Genomic DNA, 20,682 nt, shown 5'->3' with positions numbered 1-20,682 from the left:
GATTGCGACGTTTGCGGTGCTATTTCTTTCTCTTTAGCTTTAGAATCAATGCTGCAGGAACGAACGGGCAAAAATATATAAAAAAAAAAGAGTTAAATGAATTATATAATACTTACACGCTTTACTCTCATAAATATCATTTCTCCAAAGACTAAACAAGTAATAAATTATGATCAATTAGAAAGGAGTCGGCAAAAGAAAATTAGTTGCAGAGACAAAATTTTAAAATTCCCACGTGAAGTACCATAAGTTCAGCACGTATCCCCCGGTCATCAGTCTTATTAGCTCATGAATCATGTTCTATTATGGAGTACTTGTAATTTTTCTACTAGCTAGCTTTGCTGCAGGCCGCCCACGAACAAAACATACAATTATTTACGGTATGAATGTTTTTGACGTGAGAGCTAGCTACGAATCTTGACAAGTTGGATTGCGAGGAATAATATACCCACGACTTTTTTTTTTTTTTTTTAACAATTCTTTATGGGAAAGTTCAAACATGGATTCCATAATTTTCGTAACATTTTACGTAATTATATTTTAAAATGAGGGATATATATAAGCTAACAAGAAATAATGAAATAATCAATGATCACACAAATTTATGTGGTTCTACTTCTACAGAATTGTAGAGGATTTTAGTATATTGATGAATCACAAGATATACTTTTAGAACAATTTTTCATTGTTCAAACTGTCATATTGTACAAAATAAGCATATTTTTAAGATTACAAAGCTAAAACCTTAATTCTCATTTTTTTGTGATATTGGCTCGAGCTGAATGTTGAACACGCATCGAACAAACTCTCTGTCTGATTTTTGTTTGAAAGCTAGGTCGAGGTACTGTCGAGAAAACTCTCTGCCTGTATTTCGCTTGAGGCAAATCTGGGCCTCACCCTCGAGACATGATGAGGACTAATTGATGGTTAAAAAATGATTGAAAAAGAAAAGAAAAGAAAAGAAAAGAAAGTACAATTTGCATTAAGTGCGCACCTTGTAGTACGATCATATATATATATACACACACATAGGAGAAAGAGAACTCGTAGTTAAATGGGAGACCAAGGTGGTGATGGGTTACTGTGCTAGTCTTTGGAATTTAGGTTTCGTAAGTAAGTCCTAAGAGCTCTGCCGTGGATTGGTCCCACCGTAAAAAAATAAAAAATAAAGAAGTTCTTGTTAATATAAAGCATGAAATAGGGGTGGATCTTGTATACAAGTGTGCATACATTTTGGGATCTATTTATATATATATATATATATATTTATATATATATATGTATTTATATATATATATGTATTTATATTTTTATGTTAATTAAATACATTTACTAAATTTACAACAATCGATTTGCGTGTTTATATAAGCCAATGAGTTCCCATGTGTGGGGTTTCATGAAAGCACATCGTTGTCGTCTTCAAAATCTGTGGTAAGCTTTTGTACCATGAGTATAATATATATATAACAAGGTTTTGATAGCTATTCGTATCCAGAGTATTAAGGAAAACCAGGACAGAAAAACAGCGTCAGAAAGAGTGATAGATCAGAGAGTGAAGCCTACAATACAGAGAGAGAAAGACAGCAGAAATGGGAAGGAGGCCATGCTGCACGAAAGAAGGTCTAAACAGGGGAGCATGGTCTGCTCGGGAAGATAACATCCTTATCAACTATGTTAAAGCCCATGGCGAAGGAAAATGGAGAGACGTTCCTGAAAGAGCTGGTGCGTAATTATCTTGAAAAATACTCAAAGAACTGAATGCTTCTCACCTGATCACTCTCGTGCATTCTTCATTTTTGTTTTCCCTTTTGTAGTTTAGATCACGTTGATAAATCATGTTAAACCTTGTAGGGCTGAAGCGATGCGGGAAGAGTTGCCGGCTGCGATGGTTGAATTATCTAAGGCCAGATATCAAGAGAGGCAACATTTCTGTGGAAGAAGAAGAGCTCATTATCAGACTGCATAAGCTCCTGGGTAACAGGCCAGTATCGGAAATCTTCTTCTAGATCTCTTTGTCCTAGCTAGTACTCTTCCTTTTTAACTTCTGCTGCAAAAGTTCTTTAATTATTTCCAGATGTCGACAAAATAATATTTTCCTCTCGAGAATTAAACGGACCGAGTGAATGCATAGTATATTAATGAGCACAAAATGCGTAATAAATTAAGAGCTAGCCTCTTAATTAATATTAAACAATGTCGTTTTTTCCGCTAAATTAAAGTACATTTTCACTTACATTTTTTATTCTAAAGTTCCGTTTAGATTGAAAACTAACCTCTAACTTATTTCATTTTATTATTATAATTTTTTTAAATTTTTACATAAAATATAATAAATAATTTAATTTTTTTAAATCTTAAAATAATAATAATATAAAAATAATAATATTTTATTCAATTCACTTAAAATTATTTTAATTTTTCTCATCTAATCTTTTAATCCAAACGGACGGTGAAAAGAAAATATTTAATTTGAAGGGATAAATTATTCAATGTCCTCCTAGGAAAGTAATTATTACCGGTTTCTGTGGCAAGTGAGAGAGGCAATTAGTTGAAAGTGATCGAAAGTGAAATTTGACACGTGGACTGTGATCATGAATCAGCTTGATCTGGAGATCAGTGAAAAGGAAATATATACGACTTAACAACACAGTTATTTGAGAAAGAAACCAATCCCAAATATAATATTAATACCCATAATTAATATATTATTATTATTATTATTAAGAAGGTTTGTTGATGTTGCTGCTAGCTGCTGCTATGATCTTTTGCTCTCGTGTTTCTTTTCTTTAAAACGTCCGATTTATACGCTCAATAAATTGATCAATGTGCTTACAAAATAAATATTAATGCTGAATTATATATTGCTGGGTGCTACAGGTGGTCATTGATCGCCGGGAGAATACCTGGGCGAACTGACAATGAAATAAAGAATTATTGGAACACACATTTAAGCAGGAGAATAATGCAAGATGGTTACAAGATTCTGCAAGATTCTTATAATAAACAATTGATCACAGATGATGATGAGGGAAGTAGGTCGGAGTTCATTCAAGGAACAGGACAGGAAACTCATGATGATCACTCGGTGGTTCGGACGAAAGAGATGAGGTGCTCAAATGCTTTTATCCCAAAGCAACTTGACATTGAAATGGAGAAAAATGCTAGTACTCTAGTCATCCCTGATTGGGGCAGTGATCAAATCCGAAGTTCTTTAGCACAGCAAGAGGATAATTCCGATGAGAATTTTCTCATGGATTATGTTGTGAATGATCTTTTGATGTCTGATCACAAGCTCTCATGTTTAGATAGCCACCAAGATAAAGAGTTAAATGAATGTGAGAATATGGTGGATGGAGAAATGGATCACCACGCCAAGAACAATTATATCATGCCTAGTTGTTGTGAAGATTTTCTTGTTTCTGGACATGATCAAGCCATGCGTGAGAATTGGAGGCCGCAGACTGAACCTAATTCCCAACCAAATGATGCTTTGGATCTCAAGACATTGACATCTCTTCTGAATTTGGAAGATGAGTGGATTATAAGCTGAGAACCACGACTGGGTTCTACGAATAAGTTGTGAATGATTTTGGCAACATGTGGCTAAAATTCTGCTTAATTTCCAATAAAAGATCGAATGTGCATGGGTTAGTTTTTAGGTTAATTTTTAGCCCGTTATAAATTACTGCAGCATGCATGGAATTAGTAGTGTGTCATGTATTTCTGTAATTTTATGAGTATAAATAAGACTGTACGTGGCTCAGATCACACATGCACTAGACTCGCTCCGTGTTGGCATCGGTTTCCATACTGTTCTTAAATCATGTACGTACGTAGTACGTACTATGCTTCACTAGAAAACAAGAACATTAAATCAAACAGTGCAGTACTCCATAATTTATAACATGCAATGTCCAATACATGGTATTCATATATATCCCTGGACCCTGCCATTGTACGTGCATCTATCTTACCAAATCTGTGGCCATTAATGCTGGGTGGTAGAGTATGCATGCCACCCCTTTTCAGCTGTTCATGGGCACTCATGGCCTGGCAAAGGGTAATGTAACATGATCTAGCAATGATCGAGTTGGCTCGTCCGCCCGCCCTCAAATACTCTGGGCGCCTTACATGCATGAAGCGTGCTCAAAATAAATTTAAGCAAACGAACATATAATGATCATTTAGATAGAAAAAACCGAACAAAAAAAAATCAGAAAGAAAAAAAAAATTAGAGAGAACTATTAACGAACATGCATCATTATTTAGAGAGGAATATATATCCTTCGATCTGAGCAACATCGTCCTACAATATTAAATTTGATCAAATAATTTATAATATGTTGTTTACCATTAATTGTAAATAGACCTTACTTTATCTTAAGTTGCTCTATTAATTAGGATGTGGACCAGACATCAAACCATATATAATTATGTGCATCAAACTTTCAACAGCAAGAGAATGGAAGTTGAGAGCCGAGAGAGAGAGAATATAATAGATATATTTTTTTTAAGACATTTCAACGTATTTAAGACTAACTTAATACGACGAATCGAAAACAGTACTAGCGCTAATTGTGGACCATAGATTAAAGCACGTTGTCCTATATATAAATAGTCTGTATGTATGTATGTATGTATGTATGTACATGCATGTATGACTTCATCGCGTGGTTCAGTTTTTCTCTATGGGGCTCCAGTACCGAATAAGCCAGCGATGGAGAAATCTCGCTAGCTAGCTCCTGCCTGAATTTCCTTCCACGTTAATTAAGCAAAATATATAGATCATTGCATGCATGCATAGTATACATGCGCTATATATATATATATATATATATATATATATGAAGTAATTAATTTTTACTGCCCAAGATTGAGTGTCAATATATATATATAATATATAATAATATTAAATTAAGAAACGAATATAATAAATTATTACTACTAATTTTGAATATCCAATATATATCATGTATGTATCATTGAAGTGCATTAATAAATCAAGATAAACGTACAGTTTCCTTTTTTGCAGGCTGGTTGTGAATGTGCATGCATGCATATTATAAATTGCCACGAAATTGGTGATGATCATGAGCTCTTGGGGCTCGATCGGGTAACTCGTTTGAAGGTCTTATAACCCTAATTCACTCCGTGATCAACGTAGTAATAATTAAATTTATCTGGAACTTAAATTTCGGATAAAAAAAAAAAAAGAGAGGAGGTTTTCTTGTTTTGGCTAATTAATAGATGCTGCTTATGGTTGGGTCTATATATATATATATATATATATACCAATCATCTTTATACGATTGATTCGACATGCTGGTTGCTCCTTTTGTGCGTTTCTACTACCAGTCACACACACACATATAGATATATATATATATATATATATATATATATATATATAAGTTTTTGTAACTCTTTAACTTTTATGTCACCACTTTTTGTCTTCATTTATAGATTCTTTCCTTTTTGAGATGCACGTGTTAATTAATTATTGGAACGTCGGTATTGGCTTTTGCAATATATATATATATACACGCGCAGATAGCTAAAGTTAATTTCAAGAATATCGATCAAAACTCACCTATATTTTTAGTTTTGTAAAAGTTGGCTAAAACAATTTTTAGCTAAAATATCTAACAAATATAATTGGTACTGTAACACAACTAAATAATAGATTACGTAGTTGTCCTCTTCTAATTTATATATATCCCATAGATAAATAAATAATGAAGTGAAAAAAAAATAGTAACGTAAACGAAAGATAGCTAATTCAATATAGTATTATAAAAAAACGTAATAATTTGTACAAGTTTCAAATTGACAAGTCTTGTGCATGTCTTTGTAAAAAAGGAAACCCCACCTTAAAGAAATGTAAAAAAACTATTACCTTTTAGTATGACTCACTTTTTTACAAATAGTTTGTGTGAGACTTGTCTATTTGAAACTTGTAATTAGCATTACTCAATTTTTAAATAGCCTTAAGAGCTCTCTAATAGAAAAATTAGGATGTTTGAATATTACATATTAAAATATTTTTTAATAGCAAATAAATTAAAAACTATGTTTGAATCCTAAAAAAAAAAAATTGCCAATGGGTGAAAATACTTATACAAATGATCTTTTATGTCATCTCAACTTAAAAAATTATTTTCTTAATTTGTTTTAGGACAGATTTAATATATTTAAAAGTACTTTAAACATATGGTTACCAAATAGTAAATAAATTTTTAATAATAGAACTTATTATTTTTTTTCGAGTCAAATAGAACTTATTATTAAGTTATAAGCTATAAGTCCTAAATGTGTAACTTATATTTTTTATCGCAATTCCAAACATGCTTATAAATTTTTTAAAAAAAGAAAATGCTTTCCAACACTTAAAAAAAAGTTGAAAGTCCACTTTTTTAAACAGTACCAAACTGAAAGATGCTACAAATTTAAAAAAAAAAAAAAAAACATATTTACTAAACAGTAAATAACTTTTTAATGATATATTTTATAATAAAACTCAAAAATTAAAAGCTCTACTATAAAAATCTCTATTTCCTAGCTAATACAATCCTGAAGACACAAAATTGAGTTAGATTTGACGAAGTATATATAAATATATATATATATATATATATATATTATAATAAGTAGTGCAACTAGTCTATATATAGTTTAGAATTATTATCGTAATAACAACCACCTAAGGACCAAAAAAAAAAAAAAATGGTTTGAAAATAATAATATTAGGCTTCGTTCGGATGTTGAACTGAGTTAAAATGAGTTGAGTTTTTTAAGAATAGTAATAAGTTGAGATGGTCGAGTAAATTTTGTGAATGCCACCTAAAATGAGTTTAAATATATTTATAAAAAGTTAAAAAATATTGTAAGTTTCACATGTAAATAAATATTGAGTTGAAAAAATTGTGAGTCTTAAGTTCCATTCGACGCCTAAATAATCGAATGATTCTTCGATCCACCCTAATGTTCCCTTTGCGGAATCGAAACCAATTTGTTGATTGTTTTAATATATTAATTTCGTGATCATGTTTGAACACTATTAGTCAATTTGGAAATCTATACTTATTATAAGAAAATTAATTATTTGTGATTAATTATTTCTTGTAAAAATTATATTTTTTGTTAAAATAAATTTATTTTTATTTTAAATAATTATTTTTATAATAAATAATTCGTCACAAATATACATTTTTCTTATAATAATTTACTGATCATGCGGACCTCTCAATTTTCGTATATATCTAAAACAGTGCTACTTATATATTTTCAATTGTCTTTATTTTATTTAAAAACGTGTGATATAGAATCAAAATTATTGTACCTTTTTGGACCACAAATAAAGCAAGTGATATCAGCAAACAAAAATAACGACAAAAATACGGGCAGAGACTGTTATCAATGTCAGTGCAGATTTTCACTCAAGACGTATATACAGCGATACTCTTTTGAAGTATAGAAGTAGCGTAGAAGATGGCTGGCATATGTAGCTTTTGGGTTTGATGATTGCTTTTGGCTACTGGAATTATTTGATACGGAAGCATCGTTATGGTTTCGTTTAGTTACTAAATTTATCAATTTATCTCAATTCATCATCATAATTTTTTTAAATTTTAATATAAAATATAATAAATAATTCAATTTTTTTAAATCTTAAAATAATAATAATATTAAAAAATAATATTCTAACAATATTTTATCATTTTAATTCAACTCACTTCAACATCCAAACGCAATCTATATAACACATATTTGAAAAGAAATAAAATGATAATTTTATAAATAATAATAAGATAATTTATAAATAATAATAAAATAATTTAAATTAAATATTTATTAAATTTAAAAAAAAAAGAAAAATGATTAAATATAAAATATTATAAAATTAAAATATTATTAAAATATAATTTTTTAATATAATTTTTATTTTAAAATTTGAAATTGTTTAATTACTTTTTATTTTTTATTTAAAAATTTGATAAAGTTGTAAAATTTATTTTTAAAAAATTGTAATGATTAATTTAAAATTATTTATATTTAAATGATATTTAAGATAAAAATAAATTGAGATTAGATAAGAGAATATAGAAACTTCTTTCAAACATCGTAGATAAACAAAGTCTGAGATCGTAATCGTAGATAAACAACCCTTCGTGGATGGTCCCCAAAGTGGTGCTAGGCTAGCCTAGCACTTGGTAAGAAGCTTGGTCTGATGGAGCCCTGACAGAGGAGGCATTTTGAAATGTGAGCCTAACATGTACCAACTAGTCAGTAGGTCAATAATAGCCAGCCTAACACGTACGGTAAGTTTAATCTGTGCGAGTAATTTCTCAAATTCTTGCATAATTGTATCCGGTCTTGTAAGTAACGTATAATTTATTTAAAATAAATAAATAAATAAGAAATATATATATAAAAAAAATTAATTTTTTAATAATAAATTTTATATTTTTTTAAAATTAATTGTATGGTGCTTACACACTCCATGATTACATGTAGTATTATTTAATTAGATTTGGATCATCTTACATAAATTTAAATATTATGAATATTTTGAGTTTATATATATACCTATAATGGAAGCATGGAAAACGAAGGTAAGCTTGGATTTTGTAGCCATGCACCCAACTACCACGTTCTTGTGGTCCAATTCTCAACTTACATAGATTCCGGTCTTGTAATCATGCTCCAATATTACATATAGACAATATAAATGTAGCATGGTCCACAATGAAGTCATATATATAGCCATAATATGGCAATGTCGGTTACTATTTGTATAAGTTATTATTATTTTTTAAAAATTATTTTTTGATTTCTTAAAATGATTTATATAAGTTATTATCATTTTGATACTTTTCTTTAAATGTGTTTTTTTTTTTTATAATACGGAATGTAGTTTTAATCTTAAAAAACACTATAAATGGTCGAACATATCTATACAACTTTTAAATAATTATAATTTTGCTCCTTGATCTTATCACAAACACAACACTACAACTTTTAAATGACCTTTTATGTCATTTCTATCTCAAAAAGTAATTTTTTATATTGTTTCCAAAAAAATGTAATACTTGTTACCAAATAGTAAATAATATTTTAATAGTAGAATTTATTACTTAAGCTTTACATTTATAAGTCTATAAGTCTTAAACTAAAAGTTATATTATTCATCGCAATTCCAAATATGCACTTATTGGAATGTAAACGAGCTTTGAATGACTTGACTTTCCCAAGCCTATATAATTTATTCATTTGTTACAAGATGCATGCTAAGTACCATAGATTTACAACTTTACTACATCGTTGTTCATGATCTCTCTTCATTTGATCGGTTTGCGTTATTGCTATGAACAATGATATTCATGCAATGATTTTATAACACATTACCCAACCAACCCAAGTGATAGTACCACTTTATTAAAAATGCAGTTTTTTTATTCAGGTTTTAAATTTTGCATAAGAGCACTGGCATTGGACTAATCAAATGCCAGTGAAATAAAAAATATAGCCAAATTTTGTATAAATCACCTGTATTGAACTAGCTAAAAACCTTTACTTAGATTTTGAGCTACAATAATTCTAAAGAAATTTTCAAAGTTGGAGAGTCAGTTATAGTAACTCTTGAGTTTGAGCCGATGTTGGAGTCTTAGCTTTGTTCATATTTGATTGTTTGTTGATAAGTGTCTCAATATGCTCCCTTGCATTTGCAAGGGTACTTCTTAGACATTGAGAGTACTATGGTTTAGCAATGGAGATTACGCAATAAGAAGACGTTTTGTGAAGATATCATCTACTTGGTCTTGGGAAGAAATAAATTGAACAATCAAAGATTCAGAAGCAACTGGTTCACATGACATAGAGTGAACATTGATCTCGATATGTGTTGTTCGTTCATGAAAGAGAAGATTGGATGCAAGACATTTAACACAAATGATATCGCACCAAAGTATCAGTGAAGGTGGAGAAGAGATGCATAGTTCACTGAGTAAAGAGAAAATCCAGATCAGGGTCTCTGATGCATTAACAATGGCCTTGCATTTGGATTGGTCGTGAATTTAGAGATGGTATGTTGCTTGAGGGAGCTACATGAAAAAATATGCTTGAAAGAGGCAGTATCCACCAACTGATCAGTGTTGGTCATAAATTGAAAAATGCTTGGATGGCAAAGGATGAAATTTTATAAGAAGAAGACAATGGTTCATTGTAGTTTTCGTGTAATACAAAATGTGTTCATAGCACTCCAATGATTGACAATGGTCTGAGTGAGGTATTAAGAAACAAAAAAAGTATTAAGAAACTTTGCTCACAACAAATTATCTATCAATGTGCATAAATGCTGGATATTGTAGAGAGCTTACAACATATTGTTGGTAAAGTGTTGGTAAAGTGTTGGATCCAAAAATGCATCACTAGAAAATTGAAAGTGGGAGGTGGTGAATGACATAAGAGAAGTGATGGTTGGTTTTTTTTAGTTCATATCAGTATTTAGTAATAATTATCAAATGTATCATTTTTAAGAAAGAAAAAGTCAAACCAAATTATATAAAACCTCAACACCAAGAAAAAATAGACTATGACAAGGATGTCACCAAAATAAACTAAGAGAAAAGTGAAGTCGGATCATTGTTGAATATAAAAATAGAAGTGTTAGACTCGTACGTCGCCTTTAGGCCGGCCAATTAGTGCAAGGAGTCTATTGGGTTTGTTTAAGACATAGAACTTTATGGAGATGCCAAACATGTTTGAGTATTGGACCATGTAGACATCTTCATTGAAAACTCCCTGTACGAATGCATGCATTATTAACGTACAATTAGTCACTACAACAGAAAGGGTATTTTGGGATGAAAATTTTCATCCCAAAAGACCCCAATTTCGGCCAGAAAAAATTTTTGGGACGAAAAAAATTCATCCCAAAGTCATTCCAATATCACTGTGCCAAAAGGTATTTTGGGACGAAAATCACCATTTCATCCCAAAAAATTTCTTTTGGGAGGAAATTGAAGGAAACAGTTCGAACACGTTCGAACGAAAATTTTTTTTTGTCACGATTTAAATTCGTCCCAAAAAATAGTTCGAACGGAAAAAATTTTAGGTTCGAACAGTAGTAACGTGTTTGAACGATTTGGAAATATGTTCGAACACACATGAATTCGTTCAAACGTTATGAATTGTCTTTGTGTTCGAACGTTAAATGGTCAGGTCGAACGGTATATGGGTTCGAGCGGTATAGGATATGTTCGAACAAGACTGAAATTATTTACGTTCGAACGTTGTGTGATCGTTCGAACTCTACAAACATAAATTTCGTTCGAACATTACGTTTACATTCGAACGCTATTGTCGTTACAAAGAGTTCGAACGATATCTCTTTAATTTAAATCAATAATAGAAAACCAAATAGATATTCATACTATTTGAAAAAATACATTAGAAACTGTTTAACACTCATAAAAGTGTTAAAATAAGCGCAAACTAAATAAATAACAGTCGAGACAGGTATTGTTCGTACATAAATAGATAATCCCAAAATCCATCAGTTGTTTGGAGGCCTGTACTGTTGCATAAGCTGCTGCATTTGGAGTTGCATCTGTCTTCTGAACTCTTCTTGTTGTTCTTCATGTTGTTTGAGGCGCATCTCCATATCTGCTTGTTTTGCCAATTGAGTCTCTAATTCATGCTGTCTTGCAGTCAATTTTTTGATTCTGGAATTCGCATTCTCTAGCGCTATAGAAGTCATAGATGCATTCCCAGAAGAAGAGGAAGAGGGACCAGGCTTTACACAACGACCCAAACCCCTCAAATATCCTGAACGTTGACCCAGGACTTGTGTAAAAATCTCAATATCACTTGTTGAGGAATTTTGATCTGACGCAAATTCAGCACGTAGGGCAACCATTTTATCCTAGCCATATATAAGATAAAAAATTAATATCGTCATAAATATTTTAATATATTTAATTAAAACATGTTATAAAACTTACATAATTTTCACGGGCATCAGGATGAGTCCACTCTCCATTACGATCAGTGTGCGATGCAGCATATAATTTTGTCAAATCATAATTAGTATCTGAATCTTGCTACAATAAATGTGTTAAGATATAAAGTCATTATGATTCATCCAAATAATTAACTATATCCAATAAAAAAAATAGCAATACCAATTTCTTAGAAAGGCGATGGAAAGATCTTGAGCCTGCATGATGATTAATCTTCAATTTTGATCTATTTGTTTTGTTTATAGAACTTCGCTCCTACAAAGAAATTGAAAATATTATGAAGCGAAATGACAGATAGGACAAGTAAAATAATTAAATTTCATTATACCTGATATGATGGATCCTCAAACATGTCACAAAGTTTTTCCCACTCAGAAGGTCGGACATCCTGGAAAGGATGTTGGCGTGCATCTTCCTTCTTCTCAAACTTATTATAATGCTCATGACACCTCGCCTTATATTTGCGGAATGCATTACCCATAAGCTCTTCCACAGTCTTACGCTCATCTCTCCGACCAAAATTTAATTCGAAATCATCCTTAAAAAAATAGTCACAAACATATTATCATTTATAATATTCTAAATTTAAGTAAAGTATAGAAATTTATTCTACTAAATCAATGTTTTAAACATTACCAAACAACGCTTCTTGATAAGCTCTTTAACATCTTGGGGAACTTTCTTCCATGAAGTCGTTGCCAAAGGTGCATAAGTTCGTGTAAGAGCACCCACATGTGATGCAAGCCAAGCTGCTGGTTGTCCTTCGCCCCCAGTATGTTCGTCAGGAATGTTAACCTTGATCTTACCCATCTTCCGATATTTTTCCAACGTCACCCCTCTAGTGGTGCCTCGACCTTGACGAGATTGTACTGTAGATTCTATAAAATATAACATTGTAATCAATTTCATTTATATTTCTATTATAGGACCTTAATTAATAACTTTTATGAGTATTAGATTTTTACCTTGTTCTGTAGAATCAATCTCTAATGGTGAGTCTGAAGGAGAGCTAGGAACAGGTGGAGATGGGTTGCGAACTTCCTTCCTCTTTGGCGGCATAATTTCAAACTACTGATACATTCAATAAGTAAAATATTTGTCATCAAGTGTAATGTTAACACATAATTGGTCAATCAGAATCTGTATCAGTTTCATTTGACAATTCGCTCTCATCATCTGTAGATACTTCAGATGATTCAACATTTTCCTCAACTGTCGCATCAACAATTTCAGCCTCAATATCTTCTCTATTTAATGGAATCATCTCATACTGGCTCAAATCCACAAACAAATTTAAGGCGGGTTGACTCTCTTGGTATGCTTCTTGAGTAGAAGAGTCATCTTCTTCTTCATCTTGTCCTTCCGCCTGAGGGATAACATCATATATATTTCTTGGAGAATATTTTTGAACTACTCGCCATTGATTTCCTAACTTCGGGTCATCTAAGTAGAATACTTGAGATACTTGAGGAGCCAAAATAAAAAGATCATCTTCATACCATTTTTTTGATGTATTAACACTCAAAAAATATTCATCATCACGGATTCCAGTACGAGGATTGCTTAAATCCCACCAATCACACTTAAACAGATACACCGCAAGCTCTCCCAAATATTTCATTCCAATTATATCGATAATAACCCCATAGAAATCAATATTTTCTCCATCATGACTTCCTTCGACTAGGACACCACTATTTTGGGTTTTCCTATAACAATCTCGATCCAGTGTGTGATACCTACTTCCCCGAGAAATACATGCAGAATATCGAGCAGCGCGTCTCGATGGGCCACGCGCCAATGCATACAGTTCATCAGATATATCATTTGGTTTATTCGTATGCAATTGTACAACCTATATATTGAGTAAAGCATATACTATATCAAAGTTGAAATTAATATTTTTTCATTTGTTATTGAGTAACGCATATGTAATTTCATTACCTGTTCTTCAAACCATCTCGGGAACTCCTCTTCATGTTTCTGGTTTATATCATTTACTCCTAGTTCCTTGAGCACGTTAATATGATCACTGAAATTGATGATTACCACAATTATTTTATATTTTGTATTTTTTTAAAAGTAATGAGGCAATTTAAATTAAGAAAAAGTTATAACTTACTTCAAGTAATTCTCTATCTCAGGGCAATTGTTCAGCACGTACCACTGAGCTTTCTCGAACTCTCTTCCACACAAGTCATAACCACGCACTGCACCAATTGGACGAACTTGTTGGGAAAACACAGAAAATATATTCCGTTGTCTTGCTCGGTCAACGTCAAAATTTCTTTCTGGCCGATCAAACCGAGTGTCAACTCCGTGGAAATATTTGGAACAGAAGGTATGCCACTCATCGTCAATATATGCTTCTGCAATTGATCCTTTTGGACGGGCCTTGTTACCCACTGTACGTTTCAACTTTCCAAGAAATCGTTCAAAGGGATACATCCATCTATATTGAACTGGTCCTGCAAGTCGAGCCTCACGTGGCAAATGAACGGCTAGGTGAACCATGACATCAAAGAATGACGGTGGATAAATACTTTATAGCTTACACAATATTATGACAATTTCTCGTTCCATTCGATCCAAAGCTTCTACATTCAACGTCCTAGCACATAAGTCTTTAAAAAATGCACCCAACTCAGTCAAAGCCACGCGCACATCTCTGGTTAAGTACCCACGGATACCAATAGGCAAGATATGCTGTAAGAAAACATGACAATCATGACTTTTTAATCTAGTTATTTTCCAATCATTTGTTCTCACACACCTTGTTAGATTCGAGGCATAACCGTCCGGTAATTTGATCTTCATTAGCCACTCACAAAATGTAATATTTTCATTCCTTGACAATGTATACCACCCAATCGGCATGTAGACAGACGAACCATTTTCTTGCAACTGCATTTCCCGTCTTATTCCCAACCGCTTCAAATCCTTCCTTGAGTTTATTGTATCCTTTGTTTTTCCTTCAATTGACATCAATGTTCCCAATATGGATTCGCAAATATTTTTTTCAATATGCATAACATCAAGGCTATGTCGCAATTTTAACTTCGACCAGTACGGGAGTTCGAAAAATATACTCTTCTTTGTCTAATTCAACTCATTCATAGCTCGTTTTCTCTTTCGTTGTTTTTTACCAAATTCATTACAACCAACATCTATAAATTGTGCAAGTACATCTTCGCCAGACAAATATGGTGGAGGTTGGCCCCATTCAACAGTTCCATCAAACATTTTAGAATTTCCACGCCATCTATGGTCACCAGGTAAAATTCGACGATGACCCATGAAACATAATTTCCTCCCATACGTAAGCCATTCAGATTTGGTATATTTGTTACAAGTTGGACATGCCATTTTCCCCTTAGTACTCCAACATGACAAATTCCCATAAGCTGGAAAATCATTTATTGTCCACAACACCGCAGCATGCATCTTGAACGACTTGCCTGTTGACGAATCAAATGTGACAACCCCATTCTCCCACAAATCTTTCAATTCTGCAATCAATGGCTGTAAGTGTATGTCTATATCATTTCCCGGTGACCTCGGACCTGGGATGAGCAAACTCATCATAAAATATTTTCACACACTTCCACGGTGGTAAATTATATGGCATAAGTACAACTGGCCAAGTACTATGACTAGTACTCATGTTCCCAAAAGGATTAAATCCATCTGTTGCCAACTCAAGTCTTACGTTACGCGGTTCTTCAGCAAACCATGGGTGTTCCTGATCAAATTCCTTCCACACTTGGGAGTTAGCAGGATGTGACAAAATATTATCGTTCCTTACTCTATCTGATGAGTGCCATGTCATATCTATAGCCGTTGCGCATGACATAAATAATCGTTGTAATCTAGGTATCAATGGAAAGTGGCGTACGACCTTTCCCGGAACATTTGCCTTGTCCGATGTCCATCTTGACTCGTGGCATATAGGACACTCGTTCAACTGCTCATTCTCTCGCCAAAATAATATGCAGTCATTCTTACATGCATGTATTACATTGTAATCAAATCCGAGTCCTCGTTTCAACTTTTTTGCTTCATAGAAGTTACGAGGTAAAGTATTGTCTGTCGGCAGTGCCTCTTTAAACAGCTCAAGTAACATATTGACTGCCTTAATAGATAATCGACACATTGATTTTATGTGAAGCAATCTTACGGTAAACGACAACTTACTATGTCTTCTGCATCCTGTATATAGCTCACGCTGTGAATCATTCCACAAGCGTGCAAAAGTGTTATGGCCCCCATCATTTGAGTTTGATGTGTCCGTGTCACCTTCATCCATAAACATTCCCGCACCGATGTCACCTAACATTTCCTCCATATCCTCATCGTAATTATCTCCAACAATCTCTGGTTGTACATCTTCATCAATCTCTTCTTCTTCATGTGGAGCCTCAAATGAAGTTGGATATGGTTCGCCGTGTAAGACCCAATCAGTATAACCCTTATCAATACCTTTGACAAACAGATGCTCTCTCACCAAGTCTATCTGATGAGAACGCAAATTCCTACATTCTCTGCATGGGCATCTGATACGCCCATCACTATCACATGTACCCAATGCAAACTCTAAGAATTTCGTAACACCTTCAGCATATACATTGTAATTCTGACCCAATCGATCGCTAACTCTCATCCAACTCTTATCCATGCCGACTATATTCATTACAAATAGTATTGTAATGCATCAGCAAACAACCATGTATCATGTACCAATTAATGAGTATGCCACCTTTCACCGGGTAGTTGGTCCTATCCCGTTCAGGATTGTAAGATCATAGTCGCCAACCTATGATCTATTATCTGTCACGTCCAACAAAATTTCGGCAGCATCTCCCCATAGTTCTCCAAATATGCTCGTTTGGTTGTGTGCACTGACGATTAACACGTCATTGCACCATCACCGAAACTGCATATCCAGAAAACAATGGATGAATCTACCAAAATCATAATGTTGGACGACAAAAGATATAGTTCTATAGTTTGCGAGAATGATCTTACAATCCCAAACTGTCCACTCTGGACAATTCAAGAGTTATCAATCAAGCATTCATCCGGGTTGATAACTCTCGAATTGTCCAGAGTGGACAGTGAACGGGTCTAAGGTTTATTTTGATGAATAAACAATACAAAATATGCTAATATATGTCAAACAATAACAACATATTATTTATACAACAATACAACAAAAACATAATTAGTAGGTATTATTTCAAGATTTATTCTAGATTTTAATTTAAATATTAGTTTTACCTGTTTATAATTAAGTATTTTAATTTAAAGATTTAGTAGTATTTTAATTTGAATATTAATTTTATTAATTTATAATTAAGTATTTAAGTATTATTAAATCTTAACTATTTATATTTTAATTTAAAGATTTAGTAGTATTTTAATTTGAATATTAATTTTATTAATTTATAATTAAGTATTTAAGTATTATTATAGCTTAACTATTTATATTTTAATTTATACCTTTGATAGTATTTTAATTTGAATATTAATTTTATTAATTTATAATTAAGTATTTAAGTATTATTACATCTTAACTATTTCTATTTTAATTTAAAGATTTAGTAGTATTTTAATTTGAATATTAATTTTATTAATTTATCTTTAAGTATTTAAACATTATTAAATCTTAACTATTTCTATTTTAATTTAAAGATTTAGTAGTATTTTAATTTGAATATTAATTTTATTAATTTATATTTAAGTATTTAAGTATTATTAAATCTTAACTATTTCTATTTTAATTTAAAGATTTAGTAGTATTTTAATTTGAATATTAATTTTATTTATTTAGAATTACCAATATTAAATGGTAGTAGTACGTATAATTTATAACTATCCCAAACTATTTGTATTCTGTATACGTTATTGATGTAATGTCATTACCCGTTCGAACGATAAGAATCTATGTTCGAACAAAATGAATACATTCGAACGGTAATCCTAACTCGTTCGAACGTATTCATCCAGATTCCAGTCGTCTTCAACAACGCCGAAAACTCCATTAATTACAAACTCTAACAAACACAAACAACAATCTCAAAGCATACAACTTTCTAACATTGCAAAATATTAAGTTCAAACCATACATTTCTATTTTAAAAGAAATACCTGAATTTTTGATGATGAAAATGAAATATCCGAGAATAATCCGGCTCTAATCCGAGAATAATCACAAACTATCCTACAAGTATTAATCCGAGAATAATGGAGTGGGATGAAAGTTTTTTTTTGAGCTTAAGGACTAGTTTGAGAAAGAATACCTCTGATATGCGAAGGGGTAATCTTCAGGCGACCACACGGAGTGATAGCGCAGGAGGAGAGAAACAGAATTGTGAGGTTCTGTCGGGTTTTTGAAGAACATTTCATGTTCGAACGGTTATTTACTAACTGTTCGAACTTGAAAATATTAAGCGGGAGAAAATTCCCTCCTAATTTTCACGTTCGAACGTATAGAAAGTATGTTCGAACGTTATTGATTTATTCCCGCTCAAAAATTAATCGTTCGAACTTTAATTTCTAACTGTTCAAACGGTATTGTAAATGTTTATTTATATTTTTTTTTCATTATACCTTTGAATAAAAGAACAACATTAATATATGTAGACATATTAGATGATACTATAGTTTAATTGGCGGGATATTTTCCCACCACTGCAATAATCCGTTCGAACTATAACAAATTACGTTCGAACGGTAATCCAGCTGTCTTTAATTGGCGGGATGTTTTCCCGCCATTTGCCTTGTCCGTTCGAAACATTGATTTTACGTTCAAACGTTAACATATGTATTCGAACGGTTTACGAGTACCGTTCGAACACATATCCTTTATGTTTAAATATAACTTTTTTCATCATTAAATGAAAAGTACTGTAACATCATATGTATTAGTTATATATACTATCATATATAATGTAATATATACTATCATATATATAGTAATCTATACTAAATATATAGTATATATAGTATATATAGTAATATATATTATCATATATATAGTGACCTATACTATCATATATATTATTAAGATCATATGTATTAGTAATATATACTCACATATATATAACCTCAAATATACTAAGGTCACATAATAAAGTGTAGAGAAATTTATAAGATGATAGTATATTAGTAAGCTATACTCTATGTATATATGTTGTATAATATCATATATAACTTTAGTAGGTAAAGTATAATGGAATATATAATATGCATATATTAGTTAAGTATAAACTCATACCATATAGTACTACATGCTATTATTTGGTACTATATATATATATATTAATATCTCATATATAACACTTTGATAGTAAAGTATTATGATATAGTACTATTATACTATAAGAAAATATTTTATAAGTTATTATGCTTTCATTTAAAGTATTCTACTATTATAATATATATTATAATATTACATATATATTACAGTATATATAATCTACTATAATAGTATATATATTATAATAATTTATAGGAATATAAATATAGTATACATTTAATATATTTTTTAATAAACTTACAAAACTTCAGTTCGAACGTGAAATAGTAACGGTCGAACGGTTTTATATTACCGTTCGAACTTTAACTATTAATGTTCGAACGGTTATGCACGTATAAGTTATCACGGGCAGCGATTTCTCTCACGCCGCCGTCCCCACCGTTTGAAAAAGCGAGAAAACGTTTGAACGCACTACATTCACCGCCGTCTGCCGTCGTGATCAGCACATACGTCAAACACTTTTCCTCCCAAGTAAAGGTATGTATTTTCAAACTCATTTTACTGTTTATTTTATAATTTTATGGTTTTATTTGTTTTTTTTTTTAAATTACATTTTTTCATTAATAATTACCGTAGAACATCATAAATCTATCGTAGGATATTTAGAAATGAAGAGTACTTTATTTTTAGTCGAAGAAACCACGGAATCGATTAATTTTTGAGTATTTTCATGGCCGCTGAGTTGACTCAGCCATGGCCGAGTTAGATCTATTTTACGTTCGAACGGTATTAACCAGTCCGTTCGAACGGCTAAACCTGTATGTTCGAACGTTATTAATTGTCCATTCGACCATATATTTAGACGTTCGAACGCTAATTATTAAATTAAATCTATTAACATTTTATTAGCTTATTAAATTGTTTTCATCGTTTAATTGATTATATGTTCTATCAATTAATTTATTAAATTACTATTAGTATATAATTTTGTAAATCTTTTAGTCGTAATTAGATTTTATCACTAATCTTGAATGTATATATTATTTTTAAAATTTTAGGATCATAATAATGTCTTATCGGGGCCGTAAACGTGGTAGATCAGGAGAACCTTCCATCCAAACAGTTCGAGAGTGGACCGTTTTACTTGAGCGACAGGTAAAACTATCTGATTTTGTCGCTCTTATATGGGAGGGTCATTCCCTCCCATCAGTATTCAATGATCGTGGTTGGGCACCAATCTTAGATCAGCGAGAAGAAGGAATGGAGCTTGTTTCCTTTATTGAGATTGTTACTGAGTTCTATAAAGAGCTCGGTGCTGCTAGCCCAGACGATGGAGGGGCATATAGGATCTGTGTCTGAGGAGCTCCTGTTATATTTTTAGCGGATGGACTCGCTGCATATCTG

General features: G+C 31.7%; 1 protein-coding gene across 1 annotated transcript; it reads left to right on the top strand.

The window, feature by feature from the left end:
• Window positions 1–1,396: 1,396 nt before the first annotated feature.
• LOC109008746 (transcription factor MYB1-like) lies at window positions 1,397–3,781 on the top strand. Its single transcript, XM_018988964.2, has 3 exons — window positions 1,397–1,722; window positions 1,852–1,981; window positions 2,878–3,781. Exons 1-3 carry the CDS (start codon window positions 1,590–1,592, stop codon window positions 3,548–3,550), a joined length of 936 nt encoding a protein of 311 aa, XP_018844509.1. The 5' UTR covers window positions 1,397–1,589; the 3' UTR covers window positions 3,551–3,781.
• The last annotated feature ends 16,901 nt before the right edge of the window (window positions 3,782–20,682 follow it).

This window comes from Juglans regia, chromosome 1, assembly GCF_001411555.2.
Source record: "Juglans regia cultivar Chandler chromosome 1, Walnut 2.0, whole genome shotgun sequence".
NCBI classification, from domain to species: domain Eukaryota; kingdom Viridiplantae; phylum Streptophyta; class Magnoliopsida; order Fagales; family Juglandaceae; genus Juglans; species Juglans regia.
Note: the sequence above shows the minus strand (reverse complement) of the source record. Positions and strands in the feature narration are given on the sequence as shown.